General features: G+C 41.0%; 2 protein-coding genes across 8 annotated transcripts in view; both read left to right on the top strand.

Moving 5' to 3' along the window:
* Window positions 1-5386, top strand: part of LOC108446434 (golgin subfamily B member 1-like) — a 19348-nt gene extending 13962 nt beyond the window's left edge. Inside the window, exons 8-13 of the mRNA XM_017733023.1 lie at window positions 1221-1378; window positions 1915-2082; window positions 2983-3080; window positions 3436-3570; window positions 4179-4293; window positions 4767-5386. Of these exons, the coding sequence (XP_017588512.1) occupies window positions 1221-1378; window positions 1915-2082; window positions 2983-3080; window positions 3436-3570; window positions 4179-4293; window positions 4767-4925 (833 nt within the window). The 3' untranslated portion in view covers window positions 4926-5386. The remainder of the gene's footprint in view (window positions 1-1220; window positions 1379-1914; window positions 2083-2982; window positions 3081-3435; window positions 3571-4178; window positions 4294-4766) is intronic.
* Window positions 1-16486, top strand: part of LOC103614740 (golgin subfamily A member 4-like) — a 42824-nt gene extending 26338 nt beyond the window's left edge. For 5 of the 7 annotated variants that reach the window (XM_017733024.1, XM_017733028.1, XM_017733029.1 and 2 more), the window contains exons 19-23: window positions 6787-8716; window positions 13577-13813; window positions 13930-14153; window positions 15894-15979; window positions 16070-16486. In XM_017733024.1, the coding sequence (XP_017588513.1) occupies window positions 6787-6826 (40 nt within the window). In that variant the 3' untranslated portion in view covers window positions 6827-8716; window positions 13577-13813; window positions 13930-14153; window positions 15894-15979; window positions 16070-16486. The remainder of the gene's footprint in view (window positions 1-6786; window positions 8717-13576; window positions 13814-13929; window positions 14154-15893; window positions 15980-16069) is intronic. The other 2 variants (XM_017733025.1, XM_017733026.1) reach the window with 2 other exon arrangements.
* Window positions 16487-16720: the final 234 nt, after the last annotated feature.

Raw genomic sequence — 16720 nt, forward strand, 5'->3', positions numbered from 1 at the left:
CAGCCTGCTTCTTAAAAGAACTATGCAGCACTCTACAGTGATCCTGTAAGTTACTGTCTTAAGTTAGTTAAATCCAGAATACAAAAGGGAGAAGTTGAAAAAAAAAAAATCAAATTACTTATTATGGCTGTAACCCATTTTCAGGGACATGGTTTTTAAGAGGATCAAAAAAGAGCTTGGTGGTTTACATGGACAGCAGGCTTCACAGTTTGTATAGTTGATGCAGAGAAGTTTTAAACACCTAATAAAGTTCATTCTTCAGAGCTTAAATCAATGTCTAATTAGACTAGGACCTCACTGGGGGAGAGAGGGGAATGGAAGTGTTCTTGTCCTTCCCTTGAAGCAGCTGGAGCTGGCTTCTGCCAGGAACAAAATCCTGGATTTAGAAAGGCAGCAGCTGACACCCAGGCTGGCAAATGCTGTTTTGTAGACTGTCATGAAAGATTCAAGGAGAGTGCTATTTTAGAATAATATTCTTATTTACCTCTTCTGTGCCAAAGGAAGGAAGCAGTATTCATTTTAATTCCATTAAAACCAGCATTTTAGCTGCTGAAGTTTGTATGCTGTTCATTTTCTGTGATTACAATAATGAATAAGAGCTATTGACGAGTAATGTCTGTGGGTAATGGAGTGTTTTATGTGGTAAAAACCTTTTATTTCATGCCTATATGGGTAAATAGATTCCATAAAGCATTAGAGATGGCACATACCCCTCCTTTATTGGAGATTAATACCAAAATGTTGAGCTGCAAAAGATAAAAAAGGCCAAAGCTGTAAATTGGTAATAAATTCAGGTGGTTTTTTTTTTTCCAAAATGGATTCTTTCAGCTTTAAATTGATATTTACAAAACAGTTTTTCAAGTCATGAATACAATACATTATTAGCTTGAAAATAACTTGTGAAAGGTGTCTTATATTAATCCTTTGCTACTTTTCCCCTTTTTTTCACATTATTCTTATATTCTTCACATTATTTGCAAATTAAAAATTAGGTTGGGTTGCCTTTTTGTGGTAATTTTTTGTTATTTTTTTAATGCAAGTATTAACACGATATATTAAAAAACCCCAAACTTTTATTTGAAGTGTCTTTCAAATGTGGTATTAAGTTGTAAGGAGAAAAGAATCTTGTGAAAAGGGAATTCTGTAGGGTGTCTTTAGTGTTGGGGTTGTGGGTTATTTTGAGGACTTCTGTATCATTTATCCTGAATATCCCGCTATTTTTAAGGCTTTGGAAACTGCCACCCTTGCTGGAAGTGCAGATGGAGCAGAGGACATCAAACGTGTCCTGGCTGAGAAGAACCAGCTGCAGACTGAGCTGCAGCGCTGCCTCCAGGAGATGCAGCAGAAGGACCTGCACTTCCAGCAGATCAATTCCAAGGTAACTTGGAGCAGCAGCTCTGATCCTGAAAAGCTCACGTGAACCCGGGCTGGCATCACGTTGGAATGTTGCTGAAGTGGTGGTGTCTTGCATGACTGAATGGTATTTTACCTTCAAACTTAGGTGTTTTAAAACAACTCAGCCTGGAAACTGCAAATCAAATGTCAGTTTTATCTTTCTGCCAGGCTTTCCTGGCTTGGTATTTGACTGAGAGATTTCTTTGACTCTGCGTTCTGATGACATTGATGAACTTCTGAACTTCTACTCCCAGTCAAATATTTTTCATTATAGACAGAAACGGGGTCTGTCTTAGCTGGAACAAGATTTCAGCTTCTGGTTTGGGTGTGCTGATGACAGGGGAAATCACTGCTCAGCTTTCATTATTTCCTCTGCTCATAAAACATCTAAATCCCAGCTGAACTGTGACCTTGCCAAAAAGTGGATGCAATTTTGAAACAGCAGGTCTCAAATCTGCAGGGATTTCCTGGGAGAGCTAATCCCTAATTTTTAATGACTTCATTGTGAATTTCTCTCAGGTTGTGCAGTCAGCAGAAGAGAATGCTGTCCTGTCTGCCCAGCTGAAGGCTCTTTCCCAGACTCTGAGGGACAACCAGCTTCACTACACCGATCTGCAAAATCGTTACTTAAGGCTGGAGAGGGAATACCAGGCAATACAAGTGACATCTTTCCAGGGCTCTGTCCAGGTAAACAGATACATGGAAATATTTTTAGGTTTCTTCTTTCTGTGCTTCCACTTTCCTGGTTTTCTTGCTAAAAATGAAATAAGTATTTTTTGTTGTACTGATTCAGTACTTTTGCTGGCCCATGATGTGCTGAAGATAACTGTCTTTAGTGTTTTTAAATTTAAATTTAAATTAATTTGACTTTTCATTTAAGGAAGCTGTTCTACATATATTTTTGTTTTGAAAAATCTCTTTTGAGTTGGTCTACAGCTGGCAGAGATAACTGGGTGATCACTGCTCAGTGGATCAGGAAGTTTAGTGATAATTTCACATCAATCCTGGATTGTTCTACAAAGCTTGAGTAGTATTTTCAGAAGTGAGATCTACATCACCAGTTCAGCATTTCAGTACCCTCTGCCAACCCCTCATACACATCTGTAAGATTATTATTTGGGGTTGGCACTTCATGATCTCTAAAGCCCCTTCCAACCCAGTCCTTTAGGATTCATCATTATTCCTTTATTTTTAAAAAGCTTCCCTGCACTGCCTTGGTTATTCATTAACAGTCATTAATAGAACACCCTAAAATAGCATGTGGGTACATATGGAAAACAACCCTTGCTCTTCCATAAATGGAAATAAATCCAAACAAGAACTGTAAATTAGATATAAATTAGAAATAAAATAAAGCTGCCTTGCTTCTGGAACTGTGGTCAGTGCTGTATTACTGTGTGGATGTGTAGATGCATTTTTCTTTCCCCTCTGACATTGCTGAGAGGTGGAAATGAAAACATTAAATGGCACAAAGAATGATCTGTTCCACTGTTTTGTGGTGCTGTAATTGAAATAAAGACTTTTGGCAAGTAGAAAAACAGTCACTTGTTTGGTGGTTTGTTTTTTTCCCCCCTTAATATTTTCTAGGATGAAACCAGAGCAGAAGTTCCCCCCGGAGCGCCACGGGAGAGATCTGGGATTATTGTGGAGATAGACAATATGGAGCTAAATGAGCTCAGGAAAAGGTCAGGACTCAGAGCATGTATTAGCAATATTGGTTTCCTGACAGCTGTGTTGTGAGTGTGAAAGTAATGCTTTTCTATCCCTCTGAGGCATTTGTGTGGAGAAGGGGAAGGAGTGGATTTACAGTGGATTAAATGAATCATAAGCCATATTCTTGAATTGTTATCATTTGGTAATGCTTGTGGTTTGTCTCTGTACATAAATATACTAATTGGTGACTTTATCTCAATATTTAAGCTCAAGCATCTCATCATAATTAAGTGTGTCACAAAAGGGAAGATTTCCTAATAAAAAAAGAACAAGTAAGTAGTTCTTTGAGTCCATTAAATACTGATTTCAGGTTTGATTTTGTCCCAGGCTTGCAGAGACTGAGCAGCAACATGAGTCAGTGCAGCAGGCTCTCTCCCAGCTCACAGAAACACTGGCAGAGGAGAAGAGGAGGAGAGAAGCTGCAGAAGAGGCTCTTGGACTCTCTGAGGAGAGAAGTAACAGGTAAAACACAGATTATTTATTTGCCTTTTATTTTTAGTGAGATTAGTGAGAGGTTTTCCTGTGGCTCTTAGATTTTTTTGAGATAGTAATACTGATAATAAACAAACCTGTTCATGAGCCCACAGTGCCTGAAATGATGAAAATCCATGTGTTAAAAAGCTAAGTTACACTCTGGATCAAGAAAGTGTTACAGGCTTTGGGATTTTTTTTTTCTATGTTTAATTTCATTTGTTAGACTCAGTAGTCAGTGCTATTTCTTTTTTAGAAAACAAATCTCCCATGTAACAGCTTTAGCAGAGCCACTGGTTAGATTGAAAATATCATTATCCACCTGCCTAAATAAAGTGTCCCTCATTACCATCACCTGAAAATCACTGTTCAGTCAGCTGGTGATGGTGGGGGTTAATTCTGAATAAATGAAACACCTTGAGAGTAGATTGTAAATAGGGACTGAAAAAGACCTGGCAACACAAAGTGAGTCTGCTTTTTGTGGGGACCTTCTCTCAGTAATTTAAGTATGCAAAATAATGGTTTTTGTGTCAGTGCAGTACTTAAAAGAGGAGGTAATTCAGCAGTTGCATGTCTGTGTGCCTTGCATTTTTCTCTAGATTTGAAGTAGGCAGTTACAGGTCTGTCCCCAGCGATTATGCTGTCCAGATGGAAGCTGAGGAGGAGAGGGAAGCCTTAATCATCAATCCCAGTGAACACATCGTTGTGAGAAAGGTAAGGCAATGAAAGCCTTTAAGGTCCTTAAAAGTGGTGGAGAAACACCCTTCATTCCTTTCTGGGGCTGTGAGTCCAAGACCAGCAGCTGTGTAAACTGTGTCAGAAAACACCCTGCATATGTCCAGATTAAAAAAATGCATGTAGTCAAATTTATGCTGCACATGTGGCCATTAAATAAACTGTCTGCATTTAATTGTGCGTGCCCAAAATGCAGTAATGCATATTTATGTGCGTGGAGTTGCATAATACACAGCTTGCATTCATTCCTTTCCCCTCTTAGTAATGCTGGGTTTGGGGCCTTTAAATCATTTATGCTTTGGCGTTTGGGATCGCCAAACAGGGTTGTGTTTTGGGGTCAGTTGCTGTGTCAGAGGCAGAAGGCTTGTAGAGCCTCACAAATCCAGGCTGCAGTGGAGCTGTTTCTGATTTGTATTCCTGATTCTTCATCTGATAATTTCTGTCTTCCCCAGATGAAAGGAGGAGCCCTTTCCCTGCGCCGCTGGCTCCGAGGGCGAAGCCTTTACTGCTCCAAGCTGCTGACGGCCCGAGCCAAATCCCGCTATTTATTCCTCACCTACCTGGTCACACTACACCTCGTTGTTCTCCTGTGCCTCACTGGTGTGCTCTGAATCCACTGTATTCCCTGGGGGGCTCCTTTGCCTGTGGGCAGTGCCAATCCCAGCCTGGAGACTCCCCACATGCTGCTGTTCCGCTATGCACTGGACACGGTTGTACAAAACACGGAATCCTGAGCTTCTCCAGTGAAATCTGTGCATATCACACTTGCTCCAAAGTTGACTTGAATCACCCTTTAGCAGTGGGATATTATATTTGCTAAGGAGAAAATATTCCCCTCTGCCCTAGAAGGAAACTGCTGCATACAAGTTATTTAATATTGTTTGTGGGTACATAATGGTTGATTACTACTGAATGGGTTGTAAATGATATCTTTTCTATACAAATTTTATTTTAAGAGTTAAACTATAAATTCTAAAGGAATATCAAGCTATTATTGTATATTGGCTTCTTGATTATAACAAGAAGTTTTATAGAGTGCAATAAAGGAAGAACTACTGGATTTTTGATTTTCTTTGGTTGGTTTGGTGTTTTTTTTTTTTTTTCTGAAAATAAAAGAATTAAGAAGTTTCTTCTTTCCCATTCAGTTTGTAAAGAAATCAAGGTGCACAGGTCTGTGTGTGTTAATGAGGTAAGCTGACGATTAAAGATTCAGTAAAGATTCACAATTGAGATGACAGAAATATCTCCAACTTCTTACTTTTTTTTGTGATTTTTTTCTTTCTGTAACTTGTGGGGGTTTGGTATTTTTTTAAATTTACTTGCATTTTTCTTGGTGGGGTTTAGTTACTGCCTCTCTTGAAGGCAAAACATTCCTCAGCTGCAGAACACGTAAAATTCAAGTTTCTCAAGACACAACCTTCTGTATTTTACATGTTTCAGCTACAAGGTACAAATCAATAAATTCAACAAAGAATCTTGTGGGAAAAGGAGACCCCAGTGAATACGGAAAAGGAAGGATTCCATCGGTTTTACTGATGAGCAGAAACAAGGAGATATTTTAGTGAAGTGGTTTATCTGCTTCAGAGGTAGTTACTGCTGCAGGTAAATACTGTAAACCACCTTCTTATGATGGTCCTTCATATTTCTTAGTCTGGTAAAGGTCTGGATTTTTATGTAAATCCAATATATTCTGCTATAATTGTTTTTTTTTTTTTCTTTAAACGATGGTTCATCTCCTTTGCGGGGTTGATTCAGCCCCTGTGTTCAGCCCTGGTGTCACCCAAGTACTGAGGTAACTCCTAAACACCAGGTACAGTGGGAACACCAGTACTGAACAAGCTGACTTTTCCCTTCCCAGCCTGAAGATGGGTGTTAGCAGGATGGTAACGAGCTGTTCTTAGCTAATTATGTTATAACGAAGCAGAATGTTTTCCAAAGGCAACAGTGGACCTTCAGTCCATCCAGTGTGAGGGATTTTTGTCTTCAGGGGAGAGAAAACAGCCCTCTGTCCTGAGGCTTAGTGAGTGGGAAAGGATCCAGAGGCGTTAGAAATTCTGTCCTGCTTTATCTAGGCCTCCGTGCTGTCACTGTGAGAAGCGCAAACTGGAAAAAAAGGAGCCAAATGGTTTGATTGTAGCTATCCTGTGAAGTCCATTCCAGAAGCTGATCAAAATGTATTGGGAGGTGAGCTCATGTCATTTAAAATGAAGCAGCTTTTCCTGGGTGAGTATTGCCCTGAGAGTGTTCATGCTTTAAATGCTTGGCTTCACTTGGCCTGAGAAATTGAGGAGAATTGTTTAAAATTCTCTACCCTCAAATTCCAGTGTCTCAGCTGATGTAATTCCTGATGTATTTAAGAACTGAGTTTCCCTCTGGTTTGTGGTGTTGGAGCCAGAAGCTGGGTGCAGTGCTGTAATCTTGGATACTGCTGGTAAATAATTGGTTTATTGCAGTCCAAAGCCTTTTCCTGAGGGTTTTGGAAGAAAATACCAATTCATGGCAATGTGCATGAATGTTCAAAACCACCAGCTACTAGAACTAAGGGATAAACATTCCCACATTAAAGCTCTTTCCAAATTTACCCGATAAAATAATCCATTTTTGCCTTGTCAGGGACAAGAACTTTGCTGGACAAGTGCTGTTTTTCATTCCTTTCCCATTTCTGAAGAACAATTCCTTACTGAGTGAAGATGCCAAAGAAGGAAAAATTAAATCCTTCCCTCGACTGCCAAAAGAGGCACTTTTCCAGTCCTAAAAATAACCCAGGGACCCAAAATCAGGCCTGCCCTTGGTGAGAGCTTTGCCATGAATTTTGGGCAGAGCAGGACTTTGAGGTGTTGGCCAGCTCCTGAAGCTGAGGTGTTCCTGGGAAGTTGTGCCAGCTGCCCCTTGTTCTTTTTCCCAGAATAACCACTTCCATGAAGTGCTTGCTGCCTACAAATATGGAATAGGTCCTAGAGTGAGCTCTCCACATTACAGAGTGGCTTAAAAAAACACAGCAAATGCTTCCCTGGAACTTTTGCTGCGGGTTATTTTTAGTCATTTATTTGAGATTGATGATCCCCCTCTAAAAAAAAAAAAAAAAAGGGGCTAATTTGAACATTCCAGGAGGGAAAAACTTTGAAGTAATGGATGTTTAATTTATATTAACTACTGATGTTGCAGCTGCTACGTGCATAGAAGCAGTTAATTTTAAACAAAGGAACTTTCCAGGTGCCAATTCCCCCTTGGAAGAGGTGGGATTTCTGCTTACATCCCAGTAGAGAGCCAAGTGTGTGTCCTGTAGCTGAGCTTGCCCACGGTCACGAGGCCAATTAACAGAGTATCCCAGCGCCCTGGAGGCTGCAGCAGGAGATTTCTTTCCCCTTTAGAAGAAACAAAAGGCTGCCAATGTCCTGATTAATTTGCTTGGTTCAATCCTATTCAAGTGGGAATTTATGTGGGTACTTCCCATGCTTGGTAAAATCGGGGTTTTAGCATTGACTTTGCTGGTTAGGTTTATTCTTTCCCAAAATTGCTGTGTTTTAATGATATGAAGGTGTCTTATGAGAAAAAAGCCCCACTTGTTGGATTTTATTCATGTCATGAGTCAGATTTTGATTTTTTTTTCTGGGCTGTCAAAACTTTCCCCTTAAGTTCTGTGTGATGAATAATGTTTTGCCTTATATGCTGTGATACTATTTGGGGCAATCATGACAGGCTTCCTAATGCAAAAGTGATAAACTTAGTAAAATCAGTATTTAATAAGTGATTTTTCTTCTAGAAAATCTGTCTCTGCTTTATGTTAATGAATGAGTTGTTGCAAAATACATGTTTTTCACAACCATTTGACTTCCAGCAAGGGGGAAACCTCACTGTTTAAAGGCAAAATAATGGAACTGCTTAGACAGAGAGAGCAACCAAGTGAGTAAATCTGGAGAGATTGTATCTTTTCTACCTGTTTCCTTCCCTTTATTCCTCTGTGCAATGGCAAAGGACCCATTCCTTGTGGAGAACCGTGAGTTTGCTGATGCCCACCTTGGCTGGGCTCCTGTGTGGGTATAAGCAGCACTTCCTTCATTTCTGAAGCTGCCTTGGTCTTTCTGGGGGGGTTTATAGAAGGAGTTGGTACAAAGTGGTTACCCACAAATTCACATTTTAGTTCCTTCCATGTTTTGGGGGTGCATTCTGTGAGGGCAGCAGCAGGAACAGTATTTCCCAGGAAGTTTTAACTTAAAAATGGTATTTTGTCCCTGAAGTTCCTGACAAACTGCACTAATATTGGAATAATATCCTTTGCAGGGTTGGAATGGGTTAAAAACACAGCAATGCAGAGGATGAAGCACAGAGTAGAAGAGGGATCCTGGCACTGGAACATCCCACTGAGCATGGAATCATCCCTAACTGGGATGACATGAGAAAGGTGGGTGGTTTATTTTGTTTTATTTTGTTTTGTTTTATTTTATTTTATTCTTCACACTCATTCATCAGTCATGAAGTTCCTACTGAAGCAAAACATTTGAAGCAAAACATTTGACAATGACAGAAAGGAGCTAAAGTTAAAAAAACCCCACAGGTTGCACCTCATCAGAGGTGAATTGGAGAAATACTAAATTATTGAAACTGGGGGCAAAAGCTGTGAGGTGCAGGGGAGGGTTATTTTCTCTCCTCAGAACTGACCTACATGAGCAAGAGGATGGGTGGTGCCCACATCTCTCATTCCATGTGACGTTCTCGCTGTCAGTTCCAGAGGAAAGGACAGACTGGGCTTTCCTATCCCTGTGCTGATCCTTTCAGAGGGGGTTTAAATTTTTTTTTTCTTGCAGCATGTTTTTTCTGTTGGCAAAATTATCTTTTCATGTCTGGGTGGTCAGAAGGCATCTCAATTCCCCATCCATCATGACTTCCTTGGCATTGTGCAGTGAGCTCTGTGGGAAATGCCAGTTCTAGCATGTTCCAGGTGCAGGCAACAGGGTGTGTTCATGGGAGAAGCTGCTAAATATCTTTAATATCCCATGTGTCCTGGTCTCTTTGGGAAGTATCTGGGTCTGTATGTGGAAAATACTGTACTGTCTGGGGGGAAGCTCCACAGGGAAATGCTCCTGGTACTGTTTTCCTGAGGAAAATGCTGCTGAAAGGGAGATACAGGGCTGGGATTGTTCTGCACTCTGCTTGGTAGGAGGAGGGGCAGTTAGAACCCATATATCTGAACTCAGTTACTGTGCCATGTCCATGGACCCAGACTGTTCCAAAGGAACAGACCAAAGCTGATCCAGGAGCAGTGGGAGTTCCTCAGTGGATATTTGGAAATAAATTGCCCACCTGCTCCTCTAGATGGAAGCACAGTACTTGGATTTCATTCTCTCCCTGCTTGCTGCAAGCACACTTTTCTAAGTACATCCTATTATGTTTTTCTTCCTGGTAATTTTCCTGCTGTCTGCATTCAGCAAGAAACAACATTTTCCTGTAGGAAAAAAAAAAATTAAAATTGTAGGCCCATATTTTATGTTCCCTCATCCACATCTGGCAGTTGTCCTGTGCACAGCACACACTGGTGTGTGTTCCTTCCCTGGGTCATGCTGCATGCAAGAGCAGACCATCTAAAATTGAGTTAGAAGAAGGAATTAGGGAAGCTTAAAAAGGTGGGATGTGCTTTCCTGTAGTGTGAACTCCTGGCTGGAGTGATTATTTTAGGGTATAACATGATGGAGGCCTCAGGCAGGGCTGTCGCTCAAATAACGCTCAGGTACTAAATGGGCTCTTGCAGCTTGAGCTTCCCTTCTTTTTGTCACTTAGATGGGTGCAGGAATTACTTGTGGAGGTGGCTCCGAAGCCCAGACTGGTAGGGAAGAGACAAGAAACAGAGTTGATAACTGTTGTGATTCCTACAAATAAGAAAAAAAGGGTGATTTTGATCAGAGCCACAAATTTCTTCCCAGTGCTTAGAAATCCCACTCTGGAAAGCACCAGGGTGTAGAGGAAACAAGAGAATTCCTGGGTAATGTGCCAAAATCGGGACAAAGGCACAGCAGTGCAGTGCCCAGCCATCCACAGGGTACCAAAGGGGGGAGTCCCCAAAGGCTGAGGCCGGGTGTGTGGGGGGGTGGGTTGTTACACTTGAATGAAAAGGGCACTCAATCATCTAAGTGTTCATAGTCTTAAGTTCCTCCACAAAACAAAACACTAGGATTGGGAAGCCACTTAAAAAATAAGGGGGGGACAGAATGGGGCCAGGGGTGGGGGGAAGTAGAGAAAAGTCTATTAAGGCAGGAGTGAAAAATGTAGTATCAAATAAAAAGAAAAGTCAGTATGGCAAATGAGAGAAGGCGAAGTAAAATATGTAGTATGATTACAGGTAACCTAGTAGGAACTCAAAGATACTGAAGCCTAAGACAATTTCATCTAATTGAAGTCATAAAGAGAAAGGAGTTGGTAAGTTTTGCTGCTCTCCTGTGCTTCAAGTCACAGTATTCAGACTGGAAAATAACACAAAAGCCATTGTCCATCCCGGGTCCTTTGTTCCCAGGAGCTGACCTGACAATGTATGGGAGGGACGGCGTCGGGACCGAGCATTTTCTGGCTCTGGTGACACCGTTAATGTTTCATATAAGTGCTGGGATAATTTGGGATAAGTCCTCCTCAGCAATTTCTCTTTGCTCGTGTGCTTGCTGCTCACATTTAATTCTCGTGACCTGTAAAATCAGCACTGGATTGTTTTGGTTCTTGTGGAGTATCCCTATCCATTAACATTCTGGTTATCATTAGGTCAAATTTCATGGGCTCTGCAGGGCCTGATTGTGCCTGGTTTTGAGGGAAAACCTGGAAACTGCCAGAGATTTAGGCAGGCTCCTGCTTTATGAGTCCAGGTTTGCTCCTCACTGCTGAAACCACCAGTACTTTGGGAATTATACAAACACAGAGGTTTCCTTCTCTTATTTCTTTCCTGTCTGAAATAGCAGTAATTTTCTTCTTACATCTGCTTTATTTTTTTTTTTTTTTTTAACTTTTACACAATTCCTTTCTGGCTTATTCAACTTCTCCCTGCATTTGTATTCCAGACCTTCAAATGAATGACAGCCTGGCATCCCAAAGCCTAGTTCTGGAAACATCTGATTATTTCTTTTTCTTAGAGGATTGATGCAGAATTGAGTTTTTTTAAACAGCTGATGATTTTAATGAATAACTCCAGCTCTGGACAGCTGTTAACATTGTAGGTGCTTCAGATTTAGAGAGGATCTCTTTTCCATTTAAGTTCATTTTGGAGCATAATAATACTTGTTTCTAGGATATAATACTTGCTTTTAGGATATTCCTCAAATAAACTTACCTGTAAAACTATCCTGATGTTTTGTGCTTCAGAAGTAAGTGTGTTGGGTCAGAAAAAAAATGAGCTAAAAAGAGACTAAACCCCCAACCCAGTGAATTTGGTCAAATTTGGTGAATAGATGTGAATTTGGCAGATTTGCTCTTGCATGCTTTCTGTCCATTTTAATATGGCTGAAAAAATACTAATAAAATTTTTTAAAGTAATTATTTTTATGAAATATATTCCATGTATTTAAAATATATTATTGTTTAATGTAATTTAATATATGACTTATTGAAAGTAATATGTTAAAAATATATTACTCAGGCTGTAATGTATTAAAAAAATAAAACTTACGGCTTTTGGCCAAAAGCCCACATGGTAAATTTAGCCAGGGCTAGAAGTAAGTGTGATTTAAATGCAGAATATAGGTGTAGAATCACCTGGGGAAAAGGAGATGTGGCTCTGCACTTCCCTCGGTGCCCACTTTTGGCATATATTTAGTGGGAAGATTATGCATCCATTAGCAGGAATGACTGGGAGAGAATTCAACTGGGAGATAAAAACCACCAGCAGACCATCAGAACAGCCCAGTCTCTACCAACCAGGAGGTAGAGCTCCTACAGTAGACGTGCCTAGGGCTGTTTCTCTGTCATTACACTGGAATGATAAATCTGGGTTTTCAGACTGTTTAAAGGCTTGCTGTTTATTACTGATGGCATTAAATTCATTACAGTGATTATGAACTATTGGTAATTCGTGTGTTCTTTAATTGAAAGCACACTTTTCATTACAAGTTGACTTTATTGGTGAAGGCATTAACTGCTGAAATTCAAAACTGGAGTTTAACCCCCTCATGTCAGAGGCTGTAGGGATGTAGAAGCTGTGTGGATGTGGCACTGGGGGACATGATTTAGTCGTGGCCTTGGCAGTGCTGGGTTTACAGTTGGGCTCAATGATCTTAGAGGGCTTTTCCAGGCTAAATGATTCCATGAAATGTGGTCTGAAGTTGCCATGAAGAGAGGAGATAAACTCTTGTCTTTGCTGAGGGTGGCAGATGAATGAGATGGAACGAATTGAAGCTTGGGCCAAGTGAGGTTTTGGTCAGACAAGAAAGCCCTGAAAATGGTATTAATAGTCTGTCATTGGGTTTGTTTGCTGGAGGAATCTGTGGGTGCTCCAGCAGAGGAATTTCTGAGGCAGAACCAAAGCTGACTAGTCCTTGAGATGGGAGTAGTCAGATTGTTCCTCCTGGCTTCTTCCAGCTGTGTCTTCTGTACATTTTGTGTGTATGTGCTTATGTATAAACCTTAGACTGCTGCACTGTTGCAGCCCTGCCATCAGTGTAAAAAAAATTATTCCAGGGTGCCATCTCCAATTAATATTGTCAGTAAAAACCTGACCTGGGTTAATGGAAAAATATCTACTGGCCTTGGTGATTTTCCTTTTAAATGAAATCCCAAAGAGAGCATGACAGGCCGTGCACGGAAGAGCCACGGTTCAGAGGGGACTCAGGAGCAGTAACTGTCAGTATTCATTTAAATAAAATAAATTTGGCTGTCCCTTCAGATTGTGTTAAGTGTAGATCCTGAAGTTTTTTCCAACTCTTTGTTCCAGATCCTGTTGGAGATGTTCCATGTTCCAGCTGTGTGTGTAGCAGCTGAGGCAGTGCTGTCTCTGTGCCTCTGCAACCCAACCCATTTAATCCCTAATAAAATATTTCACTGAAGTGCTGGATTTCAGTCTCATGGTGCTGTCTGCCAGTAAGGGAGCAGTAGACTGAGCATGGAGGTCTCTCATAAATTACTCTTTAGCAACCCTCAAGTCTTCACATACTTTGAAAGAAAATTAAAATACCCCCTGCCTTTGTAGCCTGATGGCACTGCATAATCCCATCTAAAAAGATAGGCACCTTACAGGAATTATGACTGTCATAAATACTTGGTTTATGTCTAAAATCTGGCTGTTTGTGTGCAGGTTTGGTATCATAAATGCCTTATTCATTTTGAGTGGAAAATGGGTCCTTCATGCTATGTGGCATTGGATTTGCAACAGGAAACAGCAACTGCTGCCTCGTCCTCCTCCTCCTCCTCTCTTGGAAAGAGCTTGGAGCTTCCTGATGGACAGGGGAAGGAATTTGCCATTGGGAATGAGCGGTGCTGATGCCCAGGAGTATTTTGCTTGTATAATGACTATGCTGAGGTTACAAAGGAGGTGAGTGGCAGGTTCTGTCCTTGTCCTTGCTCTCCTAGCCTCACACAGCTGTTTTTTTCCTGGAATTTTCTTAGGGAGACAGCTTGGACTAGTGAGCCTTCCTCTCATTTTCACAGTAGGAAGAAGAAGGGGATGAAGAGAGAGATAATGTGTTGAAACTTCTTTCCACTCAAGGCTGGAATCTGCAGGTGTCCACGAAACCACTTCAAACATGTTGTTGTTCCATGAGGATCTCTGTGGGAAAAACGTTGTCTCTGGAGGAACCACAGTGTGTCCTGGGATTTGGGGTCATATGCAGAAGGAGAGGACAGCTTTGCCTCCAAGCACAATGAAGATGAAGGTGATTTTTAACAACTTTACTGCTGCCAGTTCCATCTTAAAGTGATTTTTTCCTTATTCAAATGGTCTCTTAATGGTAAAAGCTGCAAAATCTGTCAAAAGAGACTTTTCAAAGTTCTGTCTAGCTACATAAAAGTGAGAGGGGTTGATCTTACCTTCACTCCCACTTTAGAACAGCAGGCAGTTCCAATTCCCAGTATCCATGTCTTGTCAAGCCAGTGGAAACCATAAATTCCTCAGCCTCTGAATGAATTTGACTTTATTATTCTGGTTTCAGTTTGTGTGACTTCTCAGGTTGATAATAAATCACCTTACATGTAGGAATAGCACTATTCACTGGCCCTATCACCTGCCTGAGCAACATAAGACACATTTCAATCTTGACCTCTCGTAGCTGTGATGGTGAAGAGCACCAACCCTGGAACTCAGATCTCTGCAACTGAGTTGCATTTGCAGTCCCCTGTAGGATCAAAGCAAAATTCCATTCAATTTGCTAAGAATTTACTTGTCCTTGTTTGACTACTAAAGGTGAAGGATGTTCTTTAGGTTTTCAATTTTTAATTTTTGTTTAATACAAACTTTTTTTTTTTTACTTCCACCATTGCTTCTTTCTAGTTTGGTAATGAGCTTCCATGAATTCTCAGAATTGCTTTAACAAAGAAAAATTGTCACCATCATTTAAATGTTACTCCTTCTAAATGGAAGAAAAATCTATCCCATACTAGAAGAAGCAGGCATTTCCCCTCAGACATTTTTTTTCCAAGGGGGAGCACCTTCTTTTCTTAGGAGTAAATTGTAGGGGAAAACATTCATCCACATGAGGGTTCCCTCACATGTAAACCAGCCCAGCTGCAACAGCTCCTGTGGGTGCAATTTATTAAATCCACTGAATATTTGACAGTCAGATTTGAAATGGGAGTCTTGAAAGGGGCTGCTGAGCCTTCAGCCTCCTCTAACTCTGCAATTCAAGTCTGCATTTCCCATCAGAGATGTGTTCCTGGTAAGTGATACGAGATCTGAGGGAGACACTTGTCATCAGTTATGTCACAGATCTTGATGGTCACTCACAAAATACAAAGAGCATTTTGAAGGTTTCTTTTGAGGGGGTTTGCCTCCATTTTTGCTTCAAAGTTAGATGTTCCATCTGTGGTGAAGCAATATTTTCTTGGAATTGGTGAACTCTATAGTAGGGCTTTGCTGACATTGTAACAATCTCTAAATACAGGAAAACACGTTTTACAAAAAACAGCAGTGTCTTGGAGATACAAGATGGAAATGGAAAATCCTGAAACTAATCATTAGCCATGCATTAAAATGGTTGTTGGTCATGTTAATTGGGGGTTATGGGCAAATGACATCTGCTTTACCTCATGTGTGCAGAAAAGGGAGGGAAGAGAGATAAATATATAAAGGTGAAAGCAAATCACCTTGGTAGAAAACTTCCTGAGGTCACTGAGGACACCATGCTTGGGATGAACTGACCCTTTTTCCTGTCTGGCAAACTTTTAATGAAAGAGGAAAAGGACCTGGTGACCTTTTTGCTGCAGAGGTTAATAATAGGCGATCCTGATGAGGATTTCATGTAAAAAGCAAAGCCTGCAGATCTCATTACCTGGGCCTCCTGATTGTGCATTCCCATCCAACAAGAGGAGTGGAAAATACACTTGACACAATTAAAAGGTTATAGTGGCCAGCATTCACATTTCTGATTCCACTCCTAATGCACTTCCCTTCCCAACAGGGATAGAAAAGGCCGCTGAGGTCATCCAGGCTGTCTTCCCTCCCACTGCTGGCTGAGACACGTGGCTGACTGCAGTGAATGGCAAGGTGAGAGCAAGCTTTGGGTCCCAGTTAATTGATGAGCACTTGCTGTAACTCTAAATTGCTAAAATTCTGGTTTGCCTGCTTTGGTTTTAGGTAAAGCTTTTGATTTCTCTGCGAATCTACAGCCAGAAACTCTGGGGAGAGCTGCTGAGCCTTGTCTAGAGTGTGACAGTGTGGCCGAGTCTCCATCACATTGACCAGTGTGCAAAGCACGGAGTAGAGAAAACCACCCAAATTCCACATCCCTTTGCGCTGGTTTAACAGGACAGTCCAGAAAACAGCAGTCCTGACTCAAAGAAGGCCAGAACTGTGACGTGGTGGCAACAAGCAACCAAAGTTGCAAGCTTTGAGGTGAAGTAAATTTGTGAAGGCAGAAGCCGAGCCCAGCGATGTGAGAAGGTGCTGTGGAGGAGAATGAGATGAACAGGGTAAAATATCTCCTGTTTGAGGTTGGCCTTGGGCAAGAAGGAGTTTGTCAGTGTAATATGTTGTTGAATTTTAATATGGAAATGTCTCCTGGCATGTATTTCAAACACACTACAAATAGTGATATTGATCTAACCTTCAGGTAATGGGAGAGGTCCTCTGTGAAAATCCAGTCTGGGTTTGAATGGCAAATGGCTTTAATATTCTGAGGACAGTGGATCATTTGCACAGCTCAGTAAGAGACTATAAATCACCAGGATTAGGGCTTTTTTTATTATCATTTTAATGCAGGCTTGCTTCCCCTGGAGCAAGGGACCA

Source organism: Corvus brachyrhynchos, unplaced genomic scaffold (assembly GCF_000691975.1).
Source record: "Corvus brachyrhynchos isolate BGI_N302 unplaced genomic scaffold, ASM69197v1 scaffold315, whole genome shotgun sequence".
Classification (NCBI taxonomy): domain Eukaryota; kingdom Metazoa; phylum Chordata; class Aves; order Passeriformes; family Corvidae; genus Corvus; species Corvus brachyrhynchos.